This window comes from Scyliorhinus torazame, chromosome 16 (assembly GCF_047496885.1).
Source record: "Scyliorhinus torazame isolate Kashiwa2021f chromosome 16, sScyTor2.1, whole genome shotgun sequence".
NCBI lineage: Eukaryota > Metazoa > Chordata > Chondrichthyes > Carcharhiniformes > Scyliorhinidae > Scyliorhinus > Scyliorhinus torazame.
Window position 1 is genome coordinate 150,499,412 of NC_092722.1, and position 24,131 is coordinate 150,523,542.

The following is a 24,131-nucleotide window of genomic DNA, read 5'->3' on the forward strand; positions in this document are numbered from 1 at the left end:
TATATTTTATGGGACTAGATTGTTTCGTTTTGCACGATTACATTACTTGAATTCACACTTATCATGTGATCATTCACCAAAGGTAAAATTGACCAAGTTTAGGGGAATTAAGCACAAAGTAAAAAGATTGTAACGGCTCAACTTCAGAAAATTAGAATCCTGTGAATTTACTCTTTAAAAGCAGTCCAACAGAAAGCTCAATTCAGTTTTCTACTGCAAACAAGCTTTTCAATGTTAATTATTAAGTGACCCTTAAATGTTCTGAATGCATGATTGATTGCACTCATTCCTCATAACAGACAGTATTGACATCAAACCATTTCCAAGGAACTTTACGAAGCTTGAATTTTGTTTTAGTGTTTTCCAAAAATCAACAGTGCCTCATGATTGGAAACTTCAGAAAATTTACCAGTATGTACCTCGCTGTATGTGAGAAGGAGGATACTTTCATGCTGATTATTAAATATGGGGACAGCCACTAAACCAGACTTTACACGGGTAAGCTATTTCCTGGAATTAAGAAGTCAGGAATGTTTTCAGTTCGCTATGAGTCTCTAATTAGATGTAGTTAATGCGTTGACGAGTAAGCTGTTTTATTGGAAACATTGGATGTAATAGCTGAATGCTTCATTTTGTGGGAGTATATGTTCCCTTCTTACACTTCATCTACATGTTTCATGGAGTAAGCCCATTGAATCGGAATTAGTTTTAATGATTGACAGTGGATTACCTGAGCTCTCAGAGTGCACTATTTAAATAATTTTAGACAAACAGTTTGTTGTCATATGGATCAGACTACTATTGATATGATCATGGCCATGATAATTGCAAGGTAGCTCTCCTAAACACATCTTCAAAAATCTGAGCTGGATGACCTAACCTTAAAAACTGTGAGCCACACTGCTTTGGCTTTTGTGATTATTAAAGAAAGTCACGAGCATGGATCAGTGTCAGGCATGAGAATAAAACGGGTTTAACTATGATTTCTTCATGGGTAATAACAACAATATTGTTCCAAAACATGATAAATTCTTTCTAAATAAAATCAATAAAATGTTCCTGGTTTTGGTATTTGGATATCGTTCTGTCCAGCAGGGTAAATCTGAACTTTTGTTTGTAAAGATGCAGGTTTCAGGGCCATTTTAGCTAAATTTCTGATTTCAATTTTTTCGTTATGGTGAACCATCACGCAGTGTTCAGGTGCCTTTTTTTTTTGGAGGAGGCAAATGAGAGGGAAAATTGTGATGAGGAAGCCACTGTATGCTTCTAATGGGTAGCAGCTTGACAGCCTTGAAAGAAAAGCTGTTGTTCCCACCATTTTGGCTGTGGCAAGTGCAAAGCAAAACAGCCGATAAACAAAAGGGGAAAAAGAAGGATTCTGTACACTGGTCTTAAATTAAAGTAAATGTTTTGAATGTATGTTTTCTGTACATTTTAATATCACCTAATTTATTCTTTTTAAATAATTTGTATTTTGTTCCCTCATGATTCCCTGCAACATTCTTTGTGCTTACCATAAGTTGCAGAGTTCTCCGTTGCTGTGCCCAATTTGCTTTTCTGAATTTGACAACCTTGTCAGTCAGTGTTAACAAGCTGTTTGACCTTGAGGGTATTCACAGCCAAACCTAACTAGATTTTCCCTCAGTATCCAAGTTTGCACTCCTTGTCGTGTTGGGTGTTCTGATGCACAAATGATCCAACACGGCTGTAGATGGTACAACTCTGTTTTATTGTCTAAACAACTGTAACAACTGACTGCTGGCTTGGGTACATGCTTCACCAGCTAACCTGTGGACCCAGCCCTATCACTACCTTAGTGAGGCACTCAGCACATGGTCTATGTCTGAGTGGCACGCTGTGAGCTCTGTGCTCTGAGCTATCTCCTGGTAGAATGAGCAGGAACTGTGGTGTTCCCTGTTTTATAGTGCGTGTGCTCTCACTGGTGATTGGCTGCGATGTTATGTGTGTGCTGGTTGGTCCAACTGCCTGTCCATCAGTGTGTGTGTGATTGCACCATGATATGCTGATGTGGATATCATGACAACTATTCTGAATTTGACAACCTTGTCAGTCAGTGTTAACAAGCTGTTTCACCTTGAGGGTATTCACAGCCAAACCTAACTAGATTTTCCCTCAGTATCCAAGTTTGCACTCCTCAATCTTTATCTTTTTGTTGGGCTATCATATCTACTAACCAGAACCATTGCCCACATAATTATGTTGCGCCAGTCGAGAGGTATTGAGTAGTAATCAAGCGTGAGAACCGATTGATTTCTCCGCTGTTAAATAAAGTATCCTTTGGCCAATTGTATCGGCTCTCAACTCAACTGAGATTAACTAACAAAGAATAAATTAAGCATTGGAAATAAGGGGCGAAATTCTCCGACCCCCTGCCGGGTCGGAGAATCGTCGGGTGCTGGCAGCATGTTGCCGAAGTCTCCGGCAACGGAGATTCGGCGGGGGCGGGAATCGCGCCGCGCCGGTTGGCGGGCCCCCTCGCTCGATTCTCCGGCCCGGATGGGCCGAAGTCCCGCCGATAAATTGCCTGTCCCGCCGGCGTAAATTGAACCACCTACCTTACCGGCGGGACAAGGCGGCGTGGGCGGGCTCCGGGATCCTGGGGGGGGACGCAGGGCGATCTGGCCCCGGGGGGTGCCCCCACGGTGGCCTGGCCCGCGATCGGGGCCCACCGATCCACGGGCGGGCCTGTGCCGTGGGGGCACTCTTTCCCTTCCGCCTCTGCCACGGTCTCCACCATGGCGGAGGCGAAAGAGACTCCCTCCACTGCGCATGCGTGGGAAACTGTCAGCGGCCGCTGACGCTCCCGCGCATGCGCCGCCCGGAGATGTCATTTCCGCGCCAGCTGGCGGGGCAACAGAGGCCTTTTCCTCCAGCTGGCGGGGCGGAAATTCCTCCAGCGTCGGGCTAGCCCCTCAATGTTGGAGCTTGGCCCCCAAAGATGCGGAGCATTCCGCACCTTTGGGGCGGCGCGATGCCCATCTGATTGGCGCCGTTTTGGGCGCCAGTCGGCGGACATCGCGCCGTTTCCGGAGAATTTCGCCCAAGATCCTGATCAGGCATACACTGATTTTTAAATTTAGTTTGCTCATCACCATTTCTTTTCAAAAAAAAGAATTTAGTGTACCCAATTCATTTTTTCCAATTAAGGGGCAAATTAGCGTAGCCAATCCACCTACCCTGCGCATCTTTGGGTTGTGGGGGCGAAATGCACGCAAACCAGGGAGAATGTGCAAACTCCATTACAGACAGTGATCCAGAGCCGGGATTCGAACCCACTGCGCCACTGTGCTGCCCTCTCATCACTATTTCCATTCGCATTGCATATATATTAAACTTGAACAATTGGTGTTGGGTATAATTCAGCGGACAAAGGGTTAAGTTCACATTTGGGTGCTTTGGCGGGGTGTTTCTTGGCAGCTGCACTGCCAAGGATCGCCCTGCTATTTAACAGCACTTTGCCATTTTATTCTGGCCTCGAGGCATTTCTCCCTGCCAATGCCACAATTAGAGAGATATCCTGCTCGCGAGGAACGGCTGTTTGCAGATCGGCGCCATTTTGAACAGTAGCCCTTATCCCCCCCCCTCACCCCTTTTCAGGCCCTCTTCTTGTTACTCTGGGGAGCCCTCCCCAACTGGCCCCACCAGGCCTGTCTCCTGGCAGTGCCAATGAGACTTCGGGTTACCCCGGTACTGCAGCCTGACACGCTGGCAGTGCCACCTGGACATCCTGGCAGTGCCAAGGTGCCCAGGTGCCAGGGGGAGTGCAAGGATACCACCCTGCCCTGTCTCTGACCACCCATGGGTCTCTAATGAGCTGCAAGACCCCGAGGTGCCGTTATGCTTGGTCCACGTTTGTGTAGGCCAGTACTAAATAGCACCCTGGGGAGGTTTCACAGATGCAGCTATTGACTCCTGAGCGCTGGGTGAATCCGGCATCTGCGTATTTAAATGAGCCTAATCAGCCTGTGGCGTGAAAAGAGCCCAGTTTGGGGTTCCCCGGGATTCACCGGGAGCACCAGGCTCTGTGCCGGGCACAACTTGATCGCTGAATAGAACACGTAATCTCAAGTTTTGGCATGTAATTTCAAGTTATCGATATAATCACACCACTTGGCTGAAATAAAGGTGACATGGGAAGAAGCAACTTCTGAAGCTTGGAATGTCAACAATGCTGTAGCCCACATCCTCATTTTCAGTCATCTAATATAGTAACCTAATTAATCAACTGGTGCCACCCTTGACTCAGTGGCAATGTTCTTGCTTCTGAGCTTTAAAGATTGAGGATTCAAAACCCCATTCTGCGGGCAAATACATAATATAGCTGACATTCAGTTCAATGCTTTAGTGATGGGAAACTGTCCAAGGTGCCATCTTATGCACAAATGGATAAACTGAAGTCCTGTGTGCTATCTTGGATGAACATAAAACATTCCTGGCAAAGAAAACCAATCCTTTTACCTGTCTCGTTTGGGTTGTGACATTCCCACCAGAATGAATATCCTAGAAGCAGGTAACCCTTCATGCAACAGCAAACTCCAGTGCCTCATGAAGGTGTGAAGCACTTTGAGGATGTGTAAGGTGCTATATAAATGCAATTTCTTCAATGGGCAATAAATGTTGGCTTAGCCAGCGATGCCCACATCCCGTAAATTAAGTTTTATTGACAAACTCACTGGTATGCAGCTATAAAAATAAAAACCCTGTATTAACAGTTAAATTAGTTTCTGCAGTTGATTCAAGTCCAAAGTGCAAGGCTAAGCAAATACCAATTAGCAGGAGGCGTTTGACTGTTATTTCATGAAAGGTAGAATCTGATAATAAACATTCCACTGCTAAATTGAAACAAACAGAAATATAATAGATATTAAAGTTCCTCAAATGTAAAAAGCATTTTTATCATAATAATATTAATTCTCCTACAAACATTGACATATAAGATGCAATTTTAATGGCAATAGTTAAACACAATCATTGCTCACCGTATTTTTCATGATATATCAAGTCTTTCTCCCTATTATTAAAGATATATTTGTGTACAGTCTATTTTTTTCATATTTTTCTCAAAACAATGAAAACTATTTTTCTTACTTAAGGTAGTTGTGCTCCTGGCCATTACTATCTAGATTTGAACTGTGAGCAACTTCAAATAACAACTGGTCCCCAAATACTGGCAGGTGAAATTGGCAAGAATGGTCAGAACCGAGTCAAGGACCCGGAGAACCGAGTCAAGGACCCGGCTAAACTGGATCATGACTTTGTGCTAAAGTGTCTGGGATAGCCTGTCGGGGACAGAGCCTATGCCTACTCCTGATATGCCATCACTATAGGGAAGGATCAGCTAACATTCCTCTCAGCTGGGATAAGAATAAGCAAAGGTTGCAGGAATAGACCATACCAGTATGCTTCACCATTCAATAATGTACTGAGTTTACATCAATTCTACTTGCATGGTTTAGACCATTGAAGATAAGCAGAATTTCTTTTCAACAGACCTTTCCTTGACCCTGCAAACTTTGACATGCTGATCCCTAATCTTGTGCTCGGTTGCAGCCCCTGTTGAACTTTGGGGTTCTGGTTTTCTGATGAAAGTTGTCTGCAAAGTTCATTTTTCAGCCCCTTCAATATCATAAACGTATGACTGTGAGTTGTTTCCAGATGCTGGAGTGTATGTTTGCTCTGGTGTGTTTGCTCCCCCAGAATAGTATTGTTCAGGTTAAGGCTGAATGGTGCTCGTGCTTCAAAAAACAGCTCCATTCATTTGTAGAATACATGTCAATTCTGTGATCCTCCAATGTGGGAAGATATATGTCAGACTGTAAAAGCAGTCTCTCATGCAGGGGAAATTGGAGAGTGATGGAAGGGCCATATACTGGAGACCAGCAATAGTGCAACGTTAGGTGTGGGGGTGAAATACCGCCCTTTACGAGTAAAAACATTTGGCAAGGATATAAAGATGACAAAATACTTTCCAAACTGGAAGTTTTCTTGATAAAAACTATACAGTGAGTATTTTTTAAATGTTCTGGAGGAAATAATGTTCAGAAGAATGAATTCCTGTCGAATCTGATAACACAAGAAGCTATTTATTGTAATAACTGAGTAACTACAGATAGCACTATTATCCATCACTGTTGTTAATGAATTTGAAAAATTGCAGGAACAAAGACAAAGAAAATTACAGCACAGGAACAGGCCCTTCGACCCTCCCAGCCTGCGCTGATCCAGATCCTTTATCTAAACCTGTCGCCTATTTTCCAAGGATCTACATCCCTCTGTTCCCCGCCCGTTCATATATCTGTCTAGATGCATCTTGAATGATGCTATCGTGCCCGCCTCTACCACCTCCGCTGCAAAGCATTCCAGGCACCCACCACCCTCTGCGTAAAAAAACTTTCCACGCACATCTCCCTTAAACATTCCCCCCTCACCTTAAAATCGTGACCCCTTGTAATTGACACCCCCACTCTTGGAAAAGCTTGTTGCTATCCACCCTGTCCATACCTCTCATAATTTTATCGACCTCAATCAGGTCGCCCCTCAACCTCCGTCTTTCCAACGAAAACAAGAGTAATCTACTCAACCTTTCTTCATAGCTAGCACCCTCCATACCAGGCAACATCCTGGTGAACCACTTCTGCACCCTCTCTAAAGCATCCACATCCTTCTGGTAATGTGGCAACCAGAACTGCACGCAGTATTCCAAATGTGGCCTAACCAAAGTCCTATACAACTGTAACATGACCTGCCGACTGTTGTACTCAATACCCCGTCCGATGAAGGCAAGCATGCTGTATGCCTTCTTGACCACTCTATCGACCTGCGTTGCCATCTTCAGGGTACAATGGACCTGAACTCCCAGATATCTCTGTACATCAATTTTCCCCAGGACTCTTCCATTGGCCGTATAGTCCGCTCTTGAATTAGATCTTCCAAAATGCATCACCTCGAATTTGCCTGGATTGAACTCCATCTGCCATTTCTCTGCCCAACTCTCCAATCTATCTATATTTTGCTGTATTCTCTGACAGTCCTCCTCGCTATCTGCAACTCCACCAATCTTAGTATCATCTGCAAACTTGCTAATCAGACCACCTATACCTTCATCCAGATCATTTATGTATATCACAAACAACAATGGTCTGAGCACAGATCCCTGTGGAACACCACTAGTCACCTTTCTCCATTTTGAGACACTCCCTTCCAACACTACTCTCTGTCTCCTGTTGCCCAGCCAGTTCTTTATCCATCTAGCTAGTATACCCTGAACCCCATACGACTTCACTTTTTCCATCAACCTGCCATGGGAAACTTTATCAAACGCCTTACTGAAGTTCATGTATATGACATCTACAGCCCTTCCCTCATCAATTAACTTTGTCACGTCCTCAAAGAATTCTATTAGGTTTGTAAGACATGACCTTCCCTACACAAATCCATGCTGCCTATCACTGATAAGTCTATTTTCTTCCAAATGTGAATAGATCCTATCCCTCAGTATCTTCTCCAACAGTTTGCCGACCACTGACATCAAGCTCACAGGTCTATAATTCCCTGGATTATCCCTGCTACCCTCCTTAAACAAATCGACAACATTAGCAATTCTCCAGTCCTCCGGGACCTCACCCGTGCTCAAGGATGCTGCAAAGATGTTTGTTAAGGCCCCAGCTATTTTGTCCCTTGCTTCCCTCAGTAACCTGGGATAGATCCCATCCGGACCTGGGGACTTGTCCATCTTAATGCCTTTTGGAATACCCAAAACCTCCCCCTTCCTTATGCCGACTTGACCGAGAGTACTTAAACATCCATCCCTAGCCTCAACATCCATCATGTCCCTCTCCTTGGTGAATACCGATGCAAAGTACTCATTAAGAATCTCACCCATTTCCTCTGACTCCATGCATAAATTCCCTCTTTTGTCTTTGAGTGGGCCAATCCTTTCTCTAGTTACCCTCTTGCTCCTTATATATGAATAAAAGGCTTTGGGATTTTCCTTAACCCTGTTAGCCAAAGATATTTCATGACCCCTTTTAGCCCTCTTTATTGCGCATTTGAGATTTGTCCTACTTTCCCGATATTCCTCCAAAGCTTCAACAGTTTTAAGTCGCCTGGATTTTATGTATGCTTCCTTTTTCATCTTAGCTAGTCTCACAATTCCACCCGTCATCCATGGTTCCCTAATCTTGCCATTTCTATCCCTCATTTTCACAGGGACATGTCTGTCCTGCACTCTAATCAACCTTTCCTTAAAAGACTCCCACATTTCAAATGTGGATTTATGCTTAAACAGCTGCTCCCAATCCACATTCCCTAGCTCCTGCCGAATTTTGTTATACTTGGCCTTTCCCCAATTTAGAACTCTTCAATTATGACCACTCTTGTCTTTGTCCATGAGTATTCTAAAACTTACGGAATTGTGATCGCTATTCCCAAAGTAATCACCGACTGAAACTTCAACCACCTGTCTGGGATCATTCCCCAATACCAGGTCCAGTATGGCCCCTTCCCGAGTTGGACTATTTATTTACTGTTCTAAAAAACTCTTCTGGATGCTCCTTACAAATTCTGCTCCATCTACGCCTCCAAAATTACATGAGTCCCATTCAATGTTGGGGAAGTTAAAATCTCCCATCACAACCACCCTATTGCTCCTACATTTTTCTATAATCTGTCTACATATTTGTACCTCTACTTCACGCTCGCTTTTCGGAGGCCTGTAGTAAAGTTCCAACAATGTTACTGCACTCTTCCTATTTCTTAGCTCTACCCATATTGCCTCAGTGCTCGAATCCTCCGTCGTGCCCTACTTACTCACAGCTGTGATATAATCTCTGACCAGTAATGCAACTCCTCCATCCCTTTCTATCCCTCCTGAAGCATCTATACCCTGGGATATTTAGTTGCCAGTCTTGCCTTTCCCTCAACCAAGTTTCAGTAATACCAATAACATCATATTCCCAGGTACTAATCCAATCCCTAAGTTAACTGCCTTACCTGCTACACTTCTCGCATTGAAACAAATGCACCTCAGACCACCTATCCATTTGCGTTCATCATCTCTTCCCTATCTACTCTTCCCCTGAGTCACATTGAGTTTATTATCTAGTACCTTACTGGCTTTAGTTGCTGCCTCTTTACTGACCTCTAACTTCCTAATCTGTTTCCCATCCCCCTGCCATGTTAGTTTAAAACCTCCCCAACAGTGTTAGCAAAAGCACCCCCTAGGACATTGGTTCCAGTCCTGCCCAGGTGTAGACCATCCGATTTGTAATGGTCCCACCGCCCCCAGAACAGGTTCCAATGTCCCAAAAATCTGAACCCCTCCCTCCTGCACCATCTCTCAAGCCATGTATTAATTCTGACTATTCTTTAATTTCTACTCTGACTGTCTCGTGACACTGGTGGCAATCCTGAGATTACTACCTTTGAGGTCCTACGTTTTAAGTAACTCCCTAAATTCTGATTGTAGGACCTCATCCCGTTTTTTACCTATATCGTTGGTGCCTATATGCACCACGACAACTGGCTGTTCACCCTCTCCCTTCAGTATGTCCTGCAGCCGATTTGGGACATTCCTGACCCGTGCACCCGGGAGGCAACATACCATTCGGGAATCTTGTTTTCGACCACAGAAACGCCTGTCTACTCCCCTTATGATTGAATCCCTTATGACTGTAGCCCTCAGTCTTTTTCCCACCCTTCTGTGCAGCAGAGCCAGCTACGGTGCCATGAGCCTGGCTACTACTGCCTTCCCCTGGTGAGTCATCTCCCCCAACAGTATCCTAAACGGTATACCTGTTTTGGAGGGAGATGACCGCAGGGGATACTTGCACTGCCTTCCTACTCTTTCTCTGCCTTTTGGCCACCATTCCCTGTCTCCCTCACCAATCTTAATCTGCGGTGTGACCAACTCACTGAACGTGCTATCCACGACCTCCTCAGCATCGCGGATGCCCCAAAGTGAGTCCATCCGCAGCTCCAGAGCCGTCATGCGGTCTAACAGGTGCTGCAGCTGGACACACTTCCCGTACATGAAGGAGTCAGGGGCATCGGCTGCGTCCCTGAACTCCCACATTGAGCACGAGGAGCATAACACGGGTCTGGGATCTCCTGCCATTTTTACACTTTACCGTAACTGATTACAAATATAATATAAAATAATGAATAAGTGAAAGGAATAAAGATTTTACTCACCAATCACAATACTTACCAACACACGAAGAGTTAAATTTCTCCCAGCTACTGCTAATTGGAGCACTTTCCTTACGAGCCAATCAGGTCACTGCTTTGCTGTGATGTCACTCTTCAAGGTAAAATTTTAAAGTTTTTAAAGTTTTTAAAGAGGTAAACTTACCTTCCCGACAGACCCCTGGCCACTGCTCCCGCCGTAAATCTTAAGGCCGCTTCTCCGGCAGCTGTGTCCCCGCCGCTCTCCTCGCGCTCTTTTATCCTGTGTCCCCGCCGCTCTCCTCGCGCTCTTTTATCCTGTGTCCCCGCCGCTCTCCTCGCGCTCTTTTATCCTGTGTCCCCGCCGCTCTCTTCGCGCTTTTATCCTGTGTCTCTGCCGCTCTCCTCGCGCTCTTTAAATAGATAAAATCTATTTATCATAATAAATAGGTTATTTATTTCTAGCAAAATTCATATGATTTTGCAAAACGATCACAGAATATGCTCGTGGCATGGGTAGAAACTGGCATAACACCACAATATAAAGAAGTAATTCAATCCGAAAAGATAACAGCTCTATTCTTCTGGATGGAGCCAGTGCGATCTCTGCCTTGAATTCTAACAGAGCTGTCCTTTGTCCACTTTGAGGGGAGACTTTCTCAGTTATTTCATGCATGAATTGAAAATGTTCCAATGGTGACAAAGTATGACTAACAAACAGATTTCAAGTGTATTTGTAGCTGAAAAACAGTTTATAATTTACTGGGTCAACGTGCCTAATACTCGAAAAGGCTGAGGCAAAGCTGTAAAGCTAACATACTGTAATCAATCCAGAAGTGAGCAAGCAGATTGGGTTACAAAGCTTCTGCACATTATAAAACATTTATTTGTATCGTCTCTTTTTTCATACAACAGAAAACAGAAATGCGCACTGCAATGGAAATGAAGGTAGGCACGTGTGCTGGAGAGTCACAGATTGTTGATTTTTCAGGAAATGACCCTTCACAATATCTGTCTTTGTTGGATTTGACAATTTTAACAAGGTTAGCATTTACTGATAATGTAAAATTGTGGGTTTTTCACTCTTCTCAGGTTCTTTGGATATTGCTATTCTGTTCCTGAGTGAAATATGTGAGCTGGATCTCCAACTGGAAGAGTCAAATAGCAGAAAGTGAAATACACTGCCGGACCTGGTGATGTCTGAGAAATACGGTTAGCTGATGAATGTAAAACAATGGAGCTGTCTTTTCAACAAGTACCTACAACTCACACAAATGAAAAATGTGAGGGCAACTACTGGGACTTTATGATGTCGCAGGTAAAGATTTTGCCATCCAGACAATTTATGGGAAACAGTACTTTGGAAAACATGTCATTCCAGGATCAAGAAACACAGAGAAGAGTCACGGGGGACTTTAAGAAAAGAGCAGCTCCACCAGCTTCCAGGACTGCATCAATGCCAGAACTGTCTAGTGAGCACGTCGTACACACACCAAGCTTGAACAACCTGAATGTAAATGACAGATTTGGCTGCAAAGAAGGACTAAATCAGTATTATTCAGGCTCTACAAAATGTACACCCAACCTGAACTACTCAGATATTTCTTTTACAGCATATGCCCAGAGAATACAAGATTCTTCAGCTTACAGAGCAGCTAATATTGAAAATGCCTTTGGTTCAAGCATTGAAAAAGTGCGAATAAAAAATGCTACCATGCAAAAGAAGGAGTATATTACTCTAGTGACATCTGATATTGTAAAATACCACCAATTACCCAAGCGAAGAATTGTTGCAGTTTATATTGTTGATGAAAACCAAAGCAACAACAAAGAGGTAAGACACACAGAGGTAAGACAATAACTTTAAAATGCTGATATTACTTCAATTATATTAAAATGTAATGACACAGCTCCCCACTAATCAGAGCACCATTTACAACTTCAGAAGACATTCTAACTTATTTTTAATGCCACTGTTTCTTGCTATAATACATTGTTATATATTTATACATTTTTGGCACAGTGCTGCTGAAACGTACATGAGGCAGAAATGCAGGGTGATAGGGAATAAGTCTAATCTGAAAGTGAACAGATGATCCAAAGCACTTTGACAACCCTGACCCCAGGGTGTGGATGTATCTGCCTGCTACTATCATAGAGAATTGTTTCTTCGCACTAATACTGAAGTATGTCCATCCAGATGTCTCTCGACCGTATTGCTAGCAAAATTGGAAACAAAGGGTGCGATTTAATGGGACAAAAACAGAGTCCAGTTTTGGGCCCATTTAGTGGGGTGGTTCCCAGCACCTGCAACGGCGAGTATGACACTGTTATTTAACGGGACTTTGCCGTTTTTCTTGGCCTCAGTGAGGAATGTACCGCCAACGCTGCACTTAACTCATTTCCTGCACTGTAAAGTTCAACATGCCAGTGCAGGAAGACAACTCGTGGATTGGGGTGCCAATACTAAATGCCACCCCAATCTTTTGACCCCCCACCCCTCAGCCACCCGCCCATGGCCTCCAGACCCCACCCCTTACTGCACCAACCTATCTCTTAGGGGGTCCTTGAGCTCCCATCGCACCACCTCCTAAGGGCAAGGTATCACTGGACCTATCCCAAGCAGCGCCAGCCTGGCACCCCAGGTGCCAGGCTGGCAGTGCCAGGGTGCATGGCTGCCAGCAGGAGTGCCAGGGTACCACCCTACCACGTCCTGCGAGAGCTCGTTAAACCTCGTGAGGCAATTCGTACGTCGTGAATCTCGTGAGAGGCCTCTTGCTAGATTCAACGGCCTCGACGCTTCACCAAGTTGGACCAATTAGAAAGGAGGTTTAGGGTTCTGGAAGGATGTCCCCTCTCTTGAAACAAGTTGGAAATCGCCCTGACAGCCCTCCTTACAAGGACGTCCCCTTCATCCTTGTGTCATCTTGGTTTCAGTTCTGGGCTGGAACCTCAAGAAGGCCTCACTTTAGTTAGTTGGTGACATGGTACAACTCATCTTATTAGTTGTACCTCAATTGACCCAATGTCAGTTTCATTCTAGAACAGAGAACCTGGGATCTCCTAACTTAAGGAGTCTGTGCTCCAAGTAATGCTCCATTTCCACTGATTGCTTTGTTTGTGGTGGACAAAGGCTCTGATTGAAACTCACATGTTAGACAAGGATCTGGCATTTCAGATCCTTGCCTCAGTTCCAATACATCCCTGGTTGCTTTATGGGGGAGTATTCTGACATGGCTGTGGATTTTCAGAAGCATATCAATACTGAGGACTTTGGCATTGTTAAGTTCTGTGCAAGTTAACTGGAAAATGGAAGCTTAATAAGTTTCTGACCGTGTGATCCAATATTGGGGGTTTCTAGCAATCTGCATTTTCCAACAGAAATAATCAAGGTGAGAGGTTGCTTAGCATTTTTTGGTTGACACTGTGGTATTTTAGATTAAAAGTGTTTCCTCCCCGTCAAATACTGTTTCCTTTAATTAACCTTTAATATAGGAATATTATTAAATAGGGCCGTGGCTTCATAATCCTTTTGTCAGCTTACTCAGTACACAACCACAACTATTAATATCCCTTAGCTAATCAAGGCATACAAAATCCCTCAAAATCTCAAAAGGAGAGAACTGTCACAATTGGAATTGTGCATATGCTCAAAGGTCACTTATCATTATGCTGAAGTATTGTTTATGTCCATTTAAACTAAATGCCTAATCTCAGAAATAGAATGTAGCTATTCTAATGTTCCAAAGACTCAGGCAATGAAACCAGAAAGTGCTGAAAAACACCATTGGTCAGTGAGCTATGGTGAAGAAAAAGATATTGGACTAGGATTCTCAGTTTGGGAGACTATGGGCATGATCTACTGGGTGTATTGTGCCCGAATGGGGTCACGAGGTGGCTGGTAGATGCCAGGAGAGGCCTCTCTGTGCTTCCCAATAGCTGTTCCACCTCGCGAGATTTAACCAATGGGTAGGATCCAGTTTTGCAAAGTGAAGGTGACTTAAAAGCTGACTTACCTCTGCCTTTGTGGGACCAAATGGCCATGCCAGGGAGACCCCAGCCGGGTGCCATTCTATGCTGGCGATCGGAGGCCCCTGGGTGGTTAACTTCTGGGCAGAATGGCAACCTGACATTGCTGGTGCCACCTGGCCACTTGACACTCCCAGCATTGCACCTTGGGCATCTTGATAGTGCTACCCTAGCACTACCAGGGTACAAAGGTGACACTGCCAGGCTGACAGGGTGGCAGTGCCATGGTGCCAAACTGGCATTGTGCCCAAGCCGGGGAATGAGCCCAGGGGTGCCCTGTCCATATATGGTGGCTATGGGGGGCCTGGGAATCTCCTGACAGGGCATTGGGCGGGTACGGGTGTTGTGTCAGAGGGTCGTGAGCCTGAGGTGCCATTTGAAAATGGCATCACGATCCCTTCCTGCACTGAGCAATGCCAGGGTGCCACTCTGCCCAGAGGTCCTCCCAGTGCTACAAGTGCCGGGAAGGACCCTGCTAACCCTGCCCAGAACTGCATTCAATTTTATTTTGATTAATTCACACCCTATGTTCTCCCGCCGGACCTGAATCACACCAGATTGCGCTCACGCTGGGAGCACAAATCAGGAAGCAAATTTATGCATGGCGAGTATTGAGAGGGATTCCATAGTGGGTGACCCTTTAATGAAGTCCGGCAACTGGTCACCCCCTCAAAGAAATTCAGACCCCGCCCAGGCATTTTCTGGGTCACAGACCAGGGTGACCCGACCTCCTTACCTTATCAGAGACCGCTATGAGAGAGGCCCCCACCAGAGAGGCCCCCTAATTAGACATACTCCCAGCATAGACCCCCCCATAACAAAACCCCTGCCGATAAGTCCCCCATGAGACAGACTCTAGCTGGAAGCTAGAGATCAGTCCAGACAGACACAGTGAAATAAAACACTGCTTTAAAACTCACCTGTGCAATACACCTGCTGGCTCAGGCTGAGGAAATAGCATCTGTTAATTCCTGGAAAGAGGAAACCAATCAGCTGGATTTAAACCCCCTGAGATAAGAACATAAGAACTAGAAGCAGGAGCCGGCCATCTGGCCCCTCGAGCCTGCTGCATCATTCAATGAGATCATGGCTGATCTTTTGTGGACTCAGATCCACTTTCCGGCCCGAACACCATAACCTTTAATCCCTTTATTCTTCAAAAAACTATCTATCTTTATCTTAAAAACATTTAATGAAGGAGTTTCTACTGCTTCACTGGGCAAGGAATTCCATAGATTCACAACCCTTTGGGTGAAGAAGTTCCTCCTAAACTCAGTCCTAAATCTACTTCCCCTTATTTTGAGGCTATGCCCCCTAGTTCTGCTTTCACCCACCAGTGGAAACAACCTGCCCACTTCTATCCTATCTATTCCCTTCATAATTTTATATGTTTCTATAAGATCCCCCCTCATCCTTCTAAATTCCAACGAGTATAGTCCCAGTCTACTCAACCACTCCTCGTAATCCAACCCCTTCAGCTCTGGGATTAACCTAGTGAATCTCCTCTGCACACCCTCCAGTGCCAGTACGTCCTTTCTCAAGTAAGGAGACCAAAACTGAACACAATACTCCAGGTGTGGCCTCACTGACACCTTACACAATTGCAGCAGAACCTCCCTAGTCTTAAACTCCATCCCTCTAGCAATGAAGGACAAAATTCCATTTGCCTTCTTAATCACCTGTTGTACCTGTAAACCAACTTTTTGCGACTCATGCACTAGCACGCCCAGGTCTCTCTGCACAGCAGCATGTTTTAATATTTTATCATTTAAATAATAATCCCTTTTGCTGTTATTCCTACCAAAATGGATAACCTCACATTTGTCAACATTGTATTCCATCTGCCAGACCCTAGCCCATTCACTTAGCCTATCCAAATCCCTCTGCAGACTTCCAGTATCCTCTGCACTTTTTGCTTTACCACTTATCTTAGTGTCGTCTGCAAACCTGGACACATTGCCCTTGGTCCCCAACTCCAAATCATCTATGTAAATTGTGAACAGTTGTGGGCCCAACACTGATCCCTGAGGGACACCACTAGCTACTGATTGCCAACCAGAGAAACACCCATTAATCCCCACTCTTTGCTTTCTATTAATTAACCAATCCTCTATCCATGCTACTACTTTCCCCTTAATGCCATGCATCTTTATCTTATGCAACAACCTTTTGTGTGGCACCATGTCAAAGGCTTTCTGGAAATCCAGATGTACCACATCCATTGGCTCCCCGTTATCTACTGCACTGGTAATGTCCTCAAAAAATTCCACTAAATTAGTTAGGCACGACCTGCCCTTTATGAACCCATGCTGCATCTGCCCAATGGGACAATTTCCATCCAGATGCCTCGCTATTTCTTCCTTGATGATGGATTCGAGCATCTTCCCTACTACCGAAGTTAAGCTCACTGGCCTATAATTACCCCCTTTCTGCCTACCTCCTTTTTTAAACAGTTTTGTCACGTTTGCTAATTTCCAATCCGCCGGGACCACCCCAAAGTCTAGTGAATTTTGGTAAATTATCACTAGTGCATTTGCAATTTCCCTAGCCATCTCTTTTAGCACTCTGGGATGCATTCCATCAGGGCCAGGAGACTTGTCTACCTTTAGCCCCATTAGCTTGCCCATCACTACCTCCTTGGTGATAACAATCCTCTCAAGGTCCTCACCTGTCATAGCCTCATTTCCATCAGTCACTGGCATGTTATTTGTGTCTTCCACTCTGAAGACCGACCCAAAAAACCTGTTCAGTTCCTCAGCCATTTCCTCATCTCCCATTATTAAATTTCCCTTCTCATCCTCTAAAGGACCAATATTTACCTTAGCCACTCTTTTTTGTTTTATATATTTGTAGAAACTTTTACTATCTGTTTTTATATTCTGAGCAAGTTTACTCTCATAATCTATCTTACTCTTCTTTATAGATTTTTTAATCACTTTCTGTTGCCCCCTAAAGATTTCCCAGTCCTCTAGTCTCCCACTAATCTTTGCTACTTTGTATGCTTTTTCCTTCAATTTGATACTCTCCCTTATTTCCTAGGATATCCATGGTCGATTTTCCCTCTTTCTACCGTCCTTCCTTTTTGTTGGTATAAACCTTTGCTGAGCACTGTGAAAAACCGCTTGGAAGGTTCTCCACTGTTCCTCAACTGTTTCACCATAAAGTCTTTGCTCCCAATCTACCTTAGCTAGTTTTTCTCTCATCCCATTGTACTCTCCTTTGTTTAAGCACACAACACTAGTGCTTGATTTTACCTTCTCACCCTCCATCTGTATTTTAAATTCCACCATATGGTGATCGCTCCTTCCGAGAGGATCCCTAACTATGAGATCCTGAATCAATCCTGTCTCATTACACAGGACCAGATCTAGAACCGCTTGTTCCCTCGTAGGTTCCATTACATACTGTTCTAGGAAACTATCGCGGATACATTCTACAAACTCCTCCTCAAGGCTGCCTTGACCGACCTGGTTAAACCAATCAACATGTAGATTAAAATCCCCCATGATAACTGCTGTACCATTTCTACATGCATCAGTTATTTCTTTGTTTATTGCCTGCCCCACCATAATGTTACTATTTGGTGGCCTATAGACTACTCCTATCAGTGACTTTTTCGCCTTACTATTCTTGATTTCCACCCAAATGGATTCAACCTTATCCTCCATAGCACCGATGTCATCCCTTACTGTTGCCCGGATGTCATCCTTAAATAACAGAGCTACACCACCTCCCTTACCATCCACTCTGTCCTTCCGAATAGTTTGATACCCTTGGATATTTAACTCCCAGTCGTGACCATCCTTTAACCATGTTTCAGTAATGGCCACTAAATCATAGTCATTCACGATGATTTGCGCCATCAACTCATTTACCTTATTCCGAATGCTACGAGCATTCAGGTAAAGTACACTTATGTTGGCTTTTTTTACCTCTGTCCTGAATCTTAACACCTCGATCAGTAACCTCTCCCAAGTTATATTTCCTCTTAACCTTTCTCCTAATTTGCCTTGTCTTTGAACCCATATGTTCATGTAACAACCTGCCGCGTCGCTTACCATTAATGTTTTTACTTCCCGTTTTATTCCTTTTAGTATTCCTGGTCCTATTCACTGAGCTCCCCTCAGTGTACCTTGTACTGCCACCCTTTTTGATTTTTGACTATGGCTTCTCTGCCTTACACTTTTGTTTCTGTCCCTGTTTTGTTACCTTCCAACTTCCTGCATCGGTTCCCATCCCCCTGCCACATTAGTTTAAACTCTCCCCAACAGCTCTAGCAAACACCCCTTTGAAATGCATTAATTTTTCATTCTTTCATTAATTTCTCTATGAAATTGCTTTCACTAGGCTGCGATTGACACACATCCAGTTATCAGCATTGTTTCATTCATCTTCCTTCATGCTTGAGTGGCTTTAACTAACCAGTTAAGTGCTTTAAGTGCTCTCACTTCCTCTTTTTCTCTGCAGAAAGGACTTAACTGTCTTTGATGTGGTCCAGGAGATGTCAATCATAGCTAAATCTTTATAAACATTGCGTTAATTTCACAGCTGGATACTCTGATGGGTATCTCTGTAATTAGGGAGTCTCTGGTGGGGTATCTCTAATTGGGGTCGCTGGTGAGGAGTGCCGTTGGAGTGGTGGGGTCTGGTGGGCAGATCCTGCATTGTGTGGGGGAGGAGGGTGGCCCTCCAATGGACTTTGGGGGCAACCCCTTTAAAGAGTTATCCGCTTGGTCCACTGCAAAGTCCACCATGTCAGCGCCACGATTGTCAAGACCTGCACCAATTCTCACCCACATGATTCCTGGCCCAGAGCCCGGAGAATATGGTGCCTGGCCCATTAATAGGAGCCTTGATACCAGCGTCGGGCAGGAGCATCGGAACAGGATCGGTGCAGGTGCCGATTCTGCTTTTGCCCGACACTGGATTCTCCACCACTATCGGGAACTCCGCTACCTGTGGCGGGCAGTGGAGAATACAGCCCATTGTTAGGAGTAATGCTTTTCAATGGTAATACTTTTTTGGAAATTAGTCTGGCATTACAAATTTAAAAATCCATGAAATGACCCCTCAGCTTACTTTCCTAAATTTCTGAAACTCATACCCCGTACAGCTTTCAAATCTTCTACACCCGTTTGCTGAAAATGTAATTATGATTTATGTAAACTACATTTCCTGTTGTCCTTGTGGGAAACCTCTTGAACCAGACTCTTCCAACACCCACATTAAAGAAAGAAGGAATTACTTAAATTTAAAAAGCACATCATCAGGATATCTTGTATCAAATCACAACCAGGGAATTACTTCTGAAATGTTGCCACTGTAGACGGATACATCAACTAATTTAGTGTATGATCCCACAAACAGCAAGTGAGGTAAATTATCAGCCAGTCACTTGTGATTAAAGAAAATGTCGGGCAGAAAATTATTGGAATCCCCTCTCTTTCTTAAATGTTATAGAACATAGAACATAGAACACTACAGCGCAGTACAGGCCCTTCGGCCCACGATGTTGCACCGAAACAAAAGCCATCTAACCTACACTCTACCATTATCATCCATATGTTTATCCAATAAACTTTTAAATGCCCTCAATGTTAGCGAGTTCACTACTGTAGCAGGTAGGGCATTCCACGGCCTTACTACTCTTTGCGTAAAGAACCTACCTCTGACCTCTGTCCTATATCTATTACCCCTCAGTTTAAAGCTATGTCCCCTCGTGCCAGCCATTTCCATCCGCGGGAGAAGGCTCTCACTGTCCACCCTATCCAACCCCCTGATCATTTTGTATGCCTCTATTAAGTCTCCTCTTAACCTTCTTCTCTCCAACGAAAACAACCTCAAGTCCATCAGCCTTTCCTCATAAGATTTTCCCTCCATACCAGGCAACATCCTGGTAAATCTCCTCTGCACCCGCTCCAAAGCCTCCACGTCCTTCCTATAATGCGGTGACCAGAACTGTACGCAATACTCCAAATGCGGCCGTACTAGAGTTCTGTACAGCTGCAACATGACCTCATGACTCCGGAACTCAATCCCTCTACCAATAAAGGCCAACACTCCATAGGCCTTCTTCACCACCCTATCAACCTGGGTGGCAACTTTCAGGGATCTATGTACATGGACACCTAGATCCCTCTGCTCATCCACACTTTCAAGAACTTTACCATTAGCCAAATATTCCACATTCCTGTTATTCCTTCCAAAGTGAATCACCTCACACTTCTCTACATTAAACTCCATTTGCCACCTCTCAGCCCAGCTCTGCAGCTTATCTATATCCCTCTGTAACCTGCTACATCCTTCCACACTATCGACAACACCACCGACTTTAGTATCATCTGCAAATTTACTCACCCACCCTTCTGCGCCTTCCTATAGGTCATTGATAAAAATGACAAACAGCAACGGCCCCAGAACAGATCCTTGTGGTACTCCACTTGTGACTGAACTCCATTCTGAACATTTCCCATCAACCACCACCCTCTGTCTTCTTTCAGCTAGCCAATTTCTGATCCACATCTCTAAATCACCCTCAATCCCCAGCCTCCGTATTTTCTGCAATAGCCTACCGTGGGGAACCTTATCAAACGCTTTGCTGAAATCCATATACACCACATCAACTGCTCTACCCTCGTCTACCTGTTCAATCACCTTCTCAAAGAACTCGATAAGGTTTGTGAGGCATGACCTACCCTTCACAAAGCCATGCTGACTATCCCTGATCATATTATTCCTATCTAGATGATTATAAATCTTGTCTCTTATAATCCCCTCCAAGACTTTACCCACTACAGACGTGAGGCTCACCGGTCTATAGTTGCCGGGGTTGTCTCTGCTCCCCTTTTTGAACAAAGGGACCACATTTGCTATCCTCCAGTCCTCTGGCACTATTCCTGTAGCCAATGATGACATAAAAATCAAAGCCAAAGGTCCAGCAATCTCTTCCCTGGCCTCCCAGAGAATCCTAGGATAAATCCCATCAGGACCCGGGGACTTATCTATTTTCAGCCTGTCCAGAATTGCCAACACCTCTTCCCTACGTACCTCAATGCCATCTAATCTATTTACCATGGGAGTTTGGTTTAAGACATGATCTAAAACATTCCAATTTGAATAATACGGCACTCCCTCAGCACTGCGGGAAGTGTCAATCACATTATGTTCAAGCTATTGCAACAAGCGATTGACCACTGAGAAAAGTCATTACTTAAGGCTAACTTGGGAAATTATGGAAGGACCAGTGCCTGTGGACATAGGCTGGATGGAGGTTCCATTCCACTGCACCCCACCATCGATATCCTTCAGGGACCATGAAATTCAGGCTCGAACTTCTAATCAAGGTTGTAGAGGTGAGGTTATTTCCAGATGCCCGAAAGCAAAACTTGTCAAGCAGGTTAATGGTGGATAATATTTTCACTTCTTAGTTGCTGGTTACATAGTTGCCTGCAAACCACCAACTTCTTCAAATGTGAGGAATGATTGGAAGGAGATGACTGTATCCTGAAACAGAAAATATTAAAATAAGGGAATATTTATAGTGATGCAAGATTTCATTGCAATGCTGTACTGAGAGCTCCTGTTTCTATTTAATGCAATGTTGAACAACTAGCTAAAGCCTTAGTTAATATGTTTCAAAAGTAATCAAAGTGCTGCAACGATACGTGTTGATATAATTCTAATTTTGTTTTAACAGAATGAAAAAGTAAACATTCCTTTTTTATCAGTCCCAACCAAAAGCATAAAATGCAATAGATTGAACACCCAGAATGAAGACCATGTTGTTCAAGGTAATGAAAAATTTGCCCAAAATTTTAATTAAAAAAATACTGTATAACTGTACAATAGACTTCCAATGGCTTTCCAACCATGTTAGAACAAGGATGATTCCTGGAGCATACCCTGATATCATACTCTGATTTGTTCTACTTAAATTGTCCCTCTAAAAAATGATGCCATGTATTTATAGTTGGTTTTGATTTCTTTGATCAGGGAGTCTCTGAAATAACACAGTAATTGTAAATAATCCAAACAACCATCTTTGAACATCAAGAGGTTCGAATTAGTCAGAAAGAAAACGAATAACTTACGTTTCTATAGAACCGTTCGTGATCTCCAGATGTCCCAAAGTAGTTAGTCAGCCAATGAAGTGCCTTTGATGTGTAGTCACTGTTGTAACATAGTAAAAACAGCTGTCAATTTGCACATAAGGTCGCACAAACAGCATTGTAAAGAATTACTGTTTTATGTGTTGGCCGGAACAAGGGCAAACTCGTTGCTCTTATTGAATAGGGCCATGGGACCTTATATGTCCACTCGCGAAGACAGACTTGGTTCAACGACTCGTCCGAGAATTGGCATCTCAAATGGTGCAGCAGTCCTTCAGAAATATCAGCCTGGATTATGTACTCAAGCCTTTGGAATGGGCATAAACCTTTTGACTCAGATGTAAAAAGAGTTCTAACACTTAGTCAAGACTGATATTTAACAAGAAAGTTACTAATATGCAAAACGGATGGGGCTGATTTAGCACAGGGCTAACTCACTGGCTTTGAAAGCAGACTAAGGCAGGCCAGCAGCACGGTTCAATTCCCGTACCAGCCTCCCTGAACAGGTGCCAGAATGTGGCGACTAGGGGCTTTTCACAGTAACTTCATTTGAAGCCTACTTGTGACAATAAGCGATTTTCATTTCATTTTTCATTTCAAAGGTAGAAAAGTCTACAATTTTGAAAAAATATTTTTGTTATCCAACTGTTCTGTGTTCTTTACTCATTATCAAGAATTGTACTTTAAAATAATCTAGGGGAGAGATAGCAGAGACAATAATGCACATATTTAATCATTTGTTCAAAAAAGTGTAGTGCCAGAAGACTGGTGAATAGCTAATATAATTCGGGGTGGGATTCTCTCAGCCCAAGCCGGGCCGGAGAATCGCCGGACCGGGCGCGATTCGCGCAACGCTGGTCCACCGATTCTCTGGAGAGCGGAGAATCGGCGCCATTGACACCGGCGCCGCCCCGGTTGGGGGCCATTCTACCCGCCCCCCCCCCCCCGGCGGCCGCACAAAAAATCCGAATCCCGCCGGTGCCATCCATGTGTGGTCTTACCCGGCATGACCTCAGAGTGCATGCACCCGGGGGCAGCTTGGTGGGGGTGGGGGTGGGGGGGTGGGGGGGGGGGCTACACCGGGGGGACCTCCGCTGTTGCCTGGCCCGCGATCGGGGCCTACCAATCGGCGGGCCGGCCTCTCAGACTGGGGGCTTCTTCTGCTCTGCGCTGGCCCCTGTAGCCCTACGCCATGTTGCATCGGGGCCGTTGCGGAGAAGGGAGCCACTGCGCATGTGCGCATTGGCGCCGGCCGCACTGCGCATGAGCAGACCTGCGGGGCCCATTTGATGCCGGCATCGGCAGCTGGAGCAGTGTGGGTCATTCCAGTGCCATGCTAGCCCCCTGTAGGGGTCAGAATTGCTGCTCCTGAGGGCATGTTGGCGCCGTTGTGAAACGCGACGGCTTTTACGACGGCATTAACACTTAACCTCGGAATCAAAGAATCCCACACTCTATATTTAATAAGGGAATTATAGACCAGTCATCTTAACTTCAGTGGTAGGAAACATGGTAGAACCCCTACTAGAGGAGAGAATAGAAGAACATTTAAAACAAAAAAAAAGAATAGTTAATATTAATTTCAAAAGGTAAAATCTTGCTTAACCAATCTTCTTCAATTTTTTGAGGTCATTGCAGAGAGTGTAGACAGTTGTAATGCAGTAGATGTTATTTACCTGGAATTTCGAAAGGCCTTCGATAAGGTGCCCCATATTAGTCTAACGAATAAAGTCCATTATTAAGGCCATCAATATAAAATAGTCAGCAAAAGATCCAATAGGAAATTCAGAAGAAACTTTGTTACCCAAA

The 24,131-nt window shown here is 44.4% G+C and overlaps 1 protein-coding gene across 4 annotated transcripts in view; it reads left to right on the top strand.

Moving 5' to 3' along the window:
- Positions 1–350: 350 nt before the first annotated feature.
- Positions 351–24,131, top strand: part of c16h10orf90 (chromosome 16 C10orf90 homolog) — a 343,392-nt gene continuing 319,611 nt past the window's right edge. For 2 of the 4 annotated variants that reach the window (XM_072479205.1, XM_072479208.1), the window contains exons 1-3: positions 351–498; positions 11,278–12,034; positions 21,911–22,004. In XM_072479205.1, coding sequence (XP_072335306.1) covers positions 11,420–12,034; positions 21,911–22,004 — 709 coding nt within the window. In that variant the 5' untranslated portion in view covers positions 351–498; positions 11,278–11,419. Of the gene's footprint in view, positions 499–11,018; positions 11,134–11,277; positions 12,035–21,910; positions 22,005–24,131 lie in introns of those variants that run through there. The other 2 variants (XM_072479209.1, XM_072479206.1) reach the window with 2 other exon arrangements.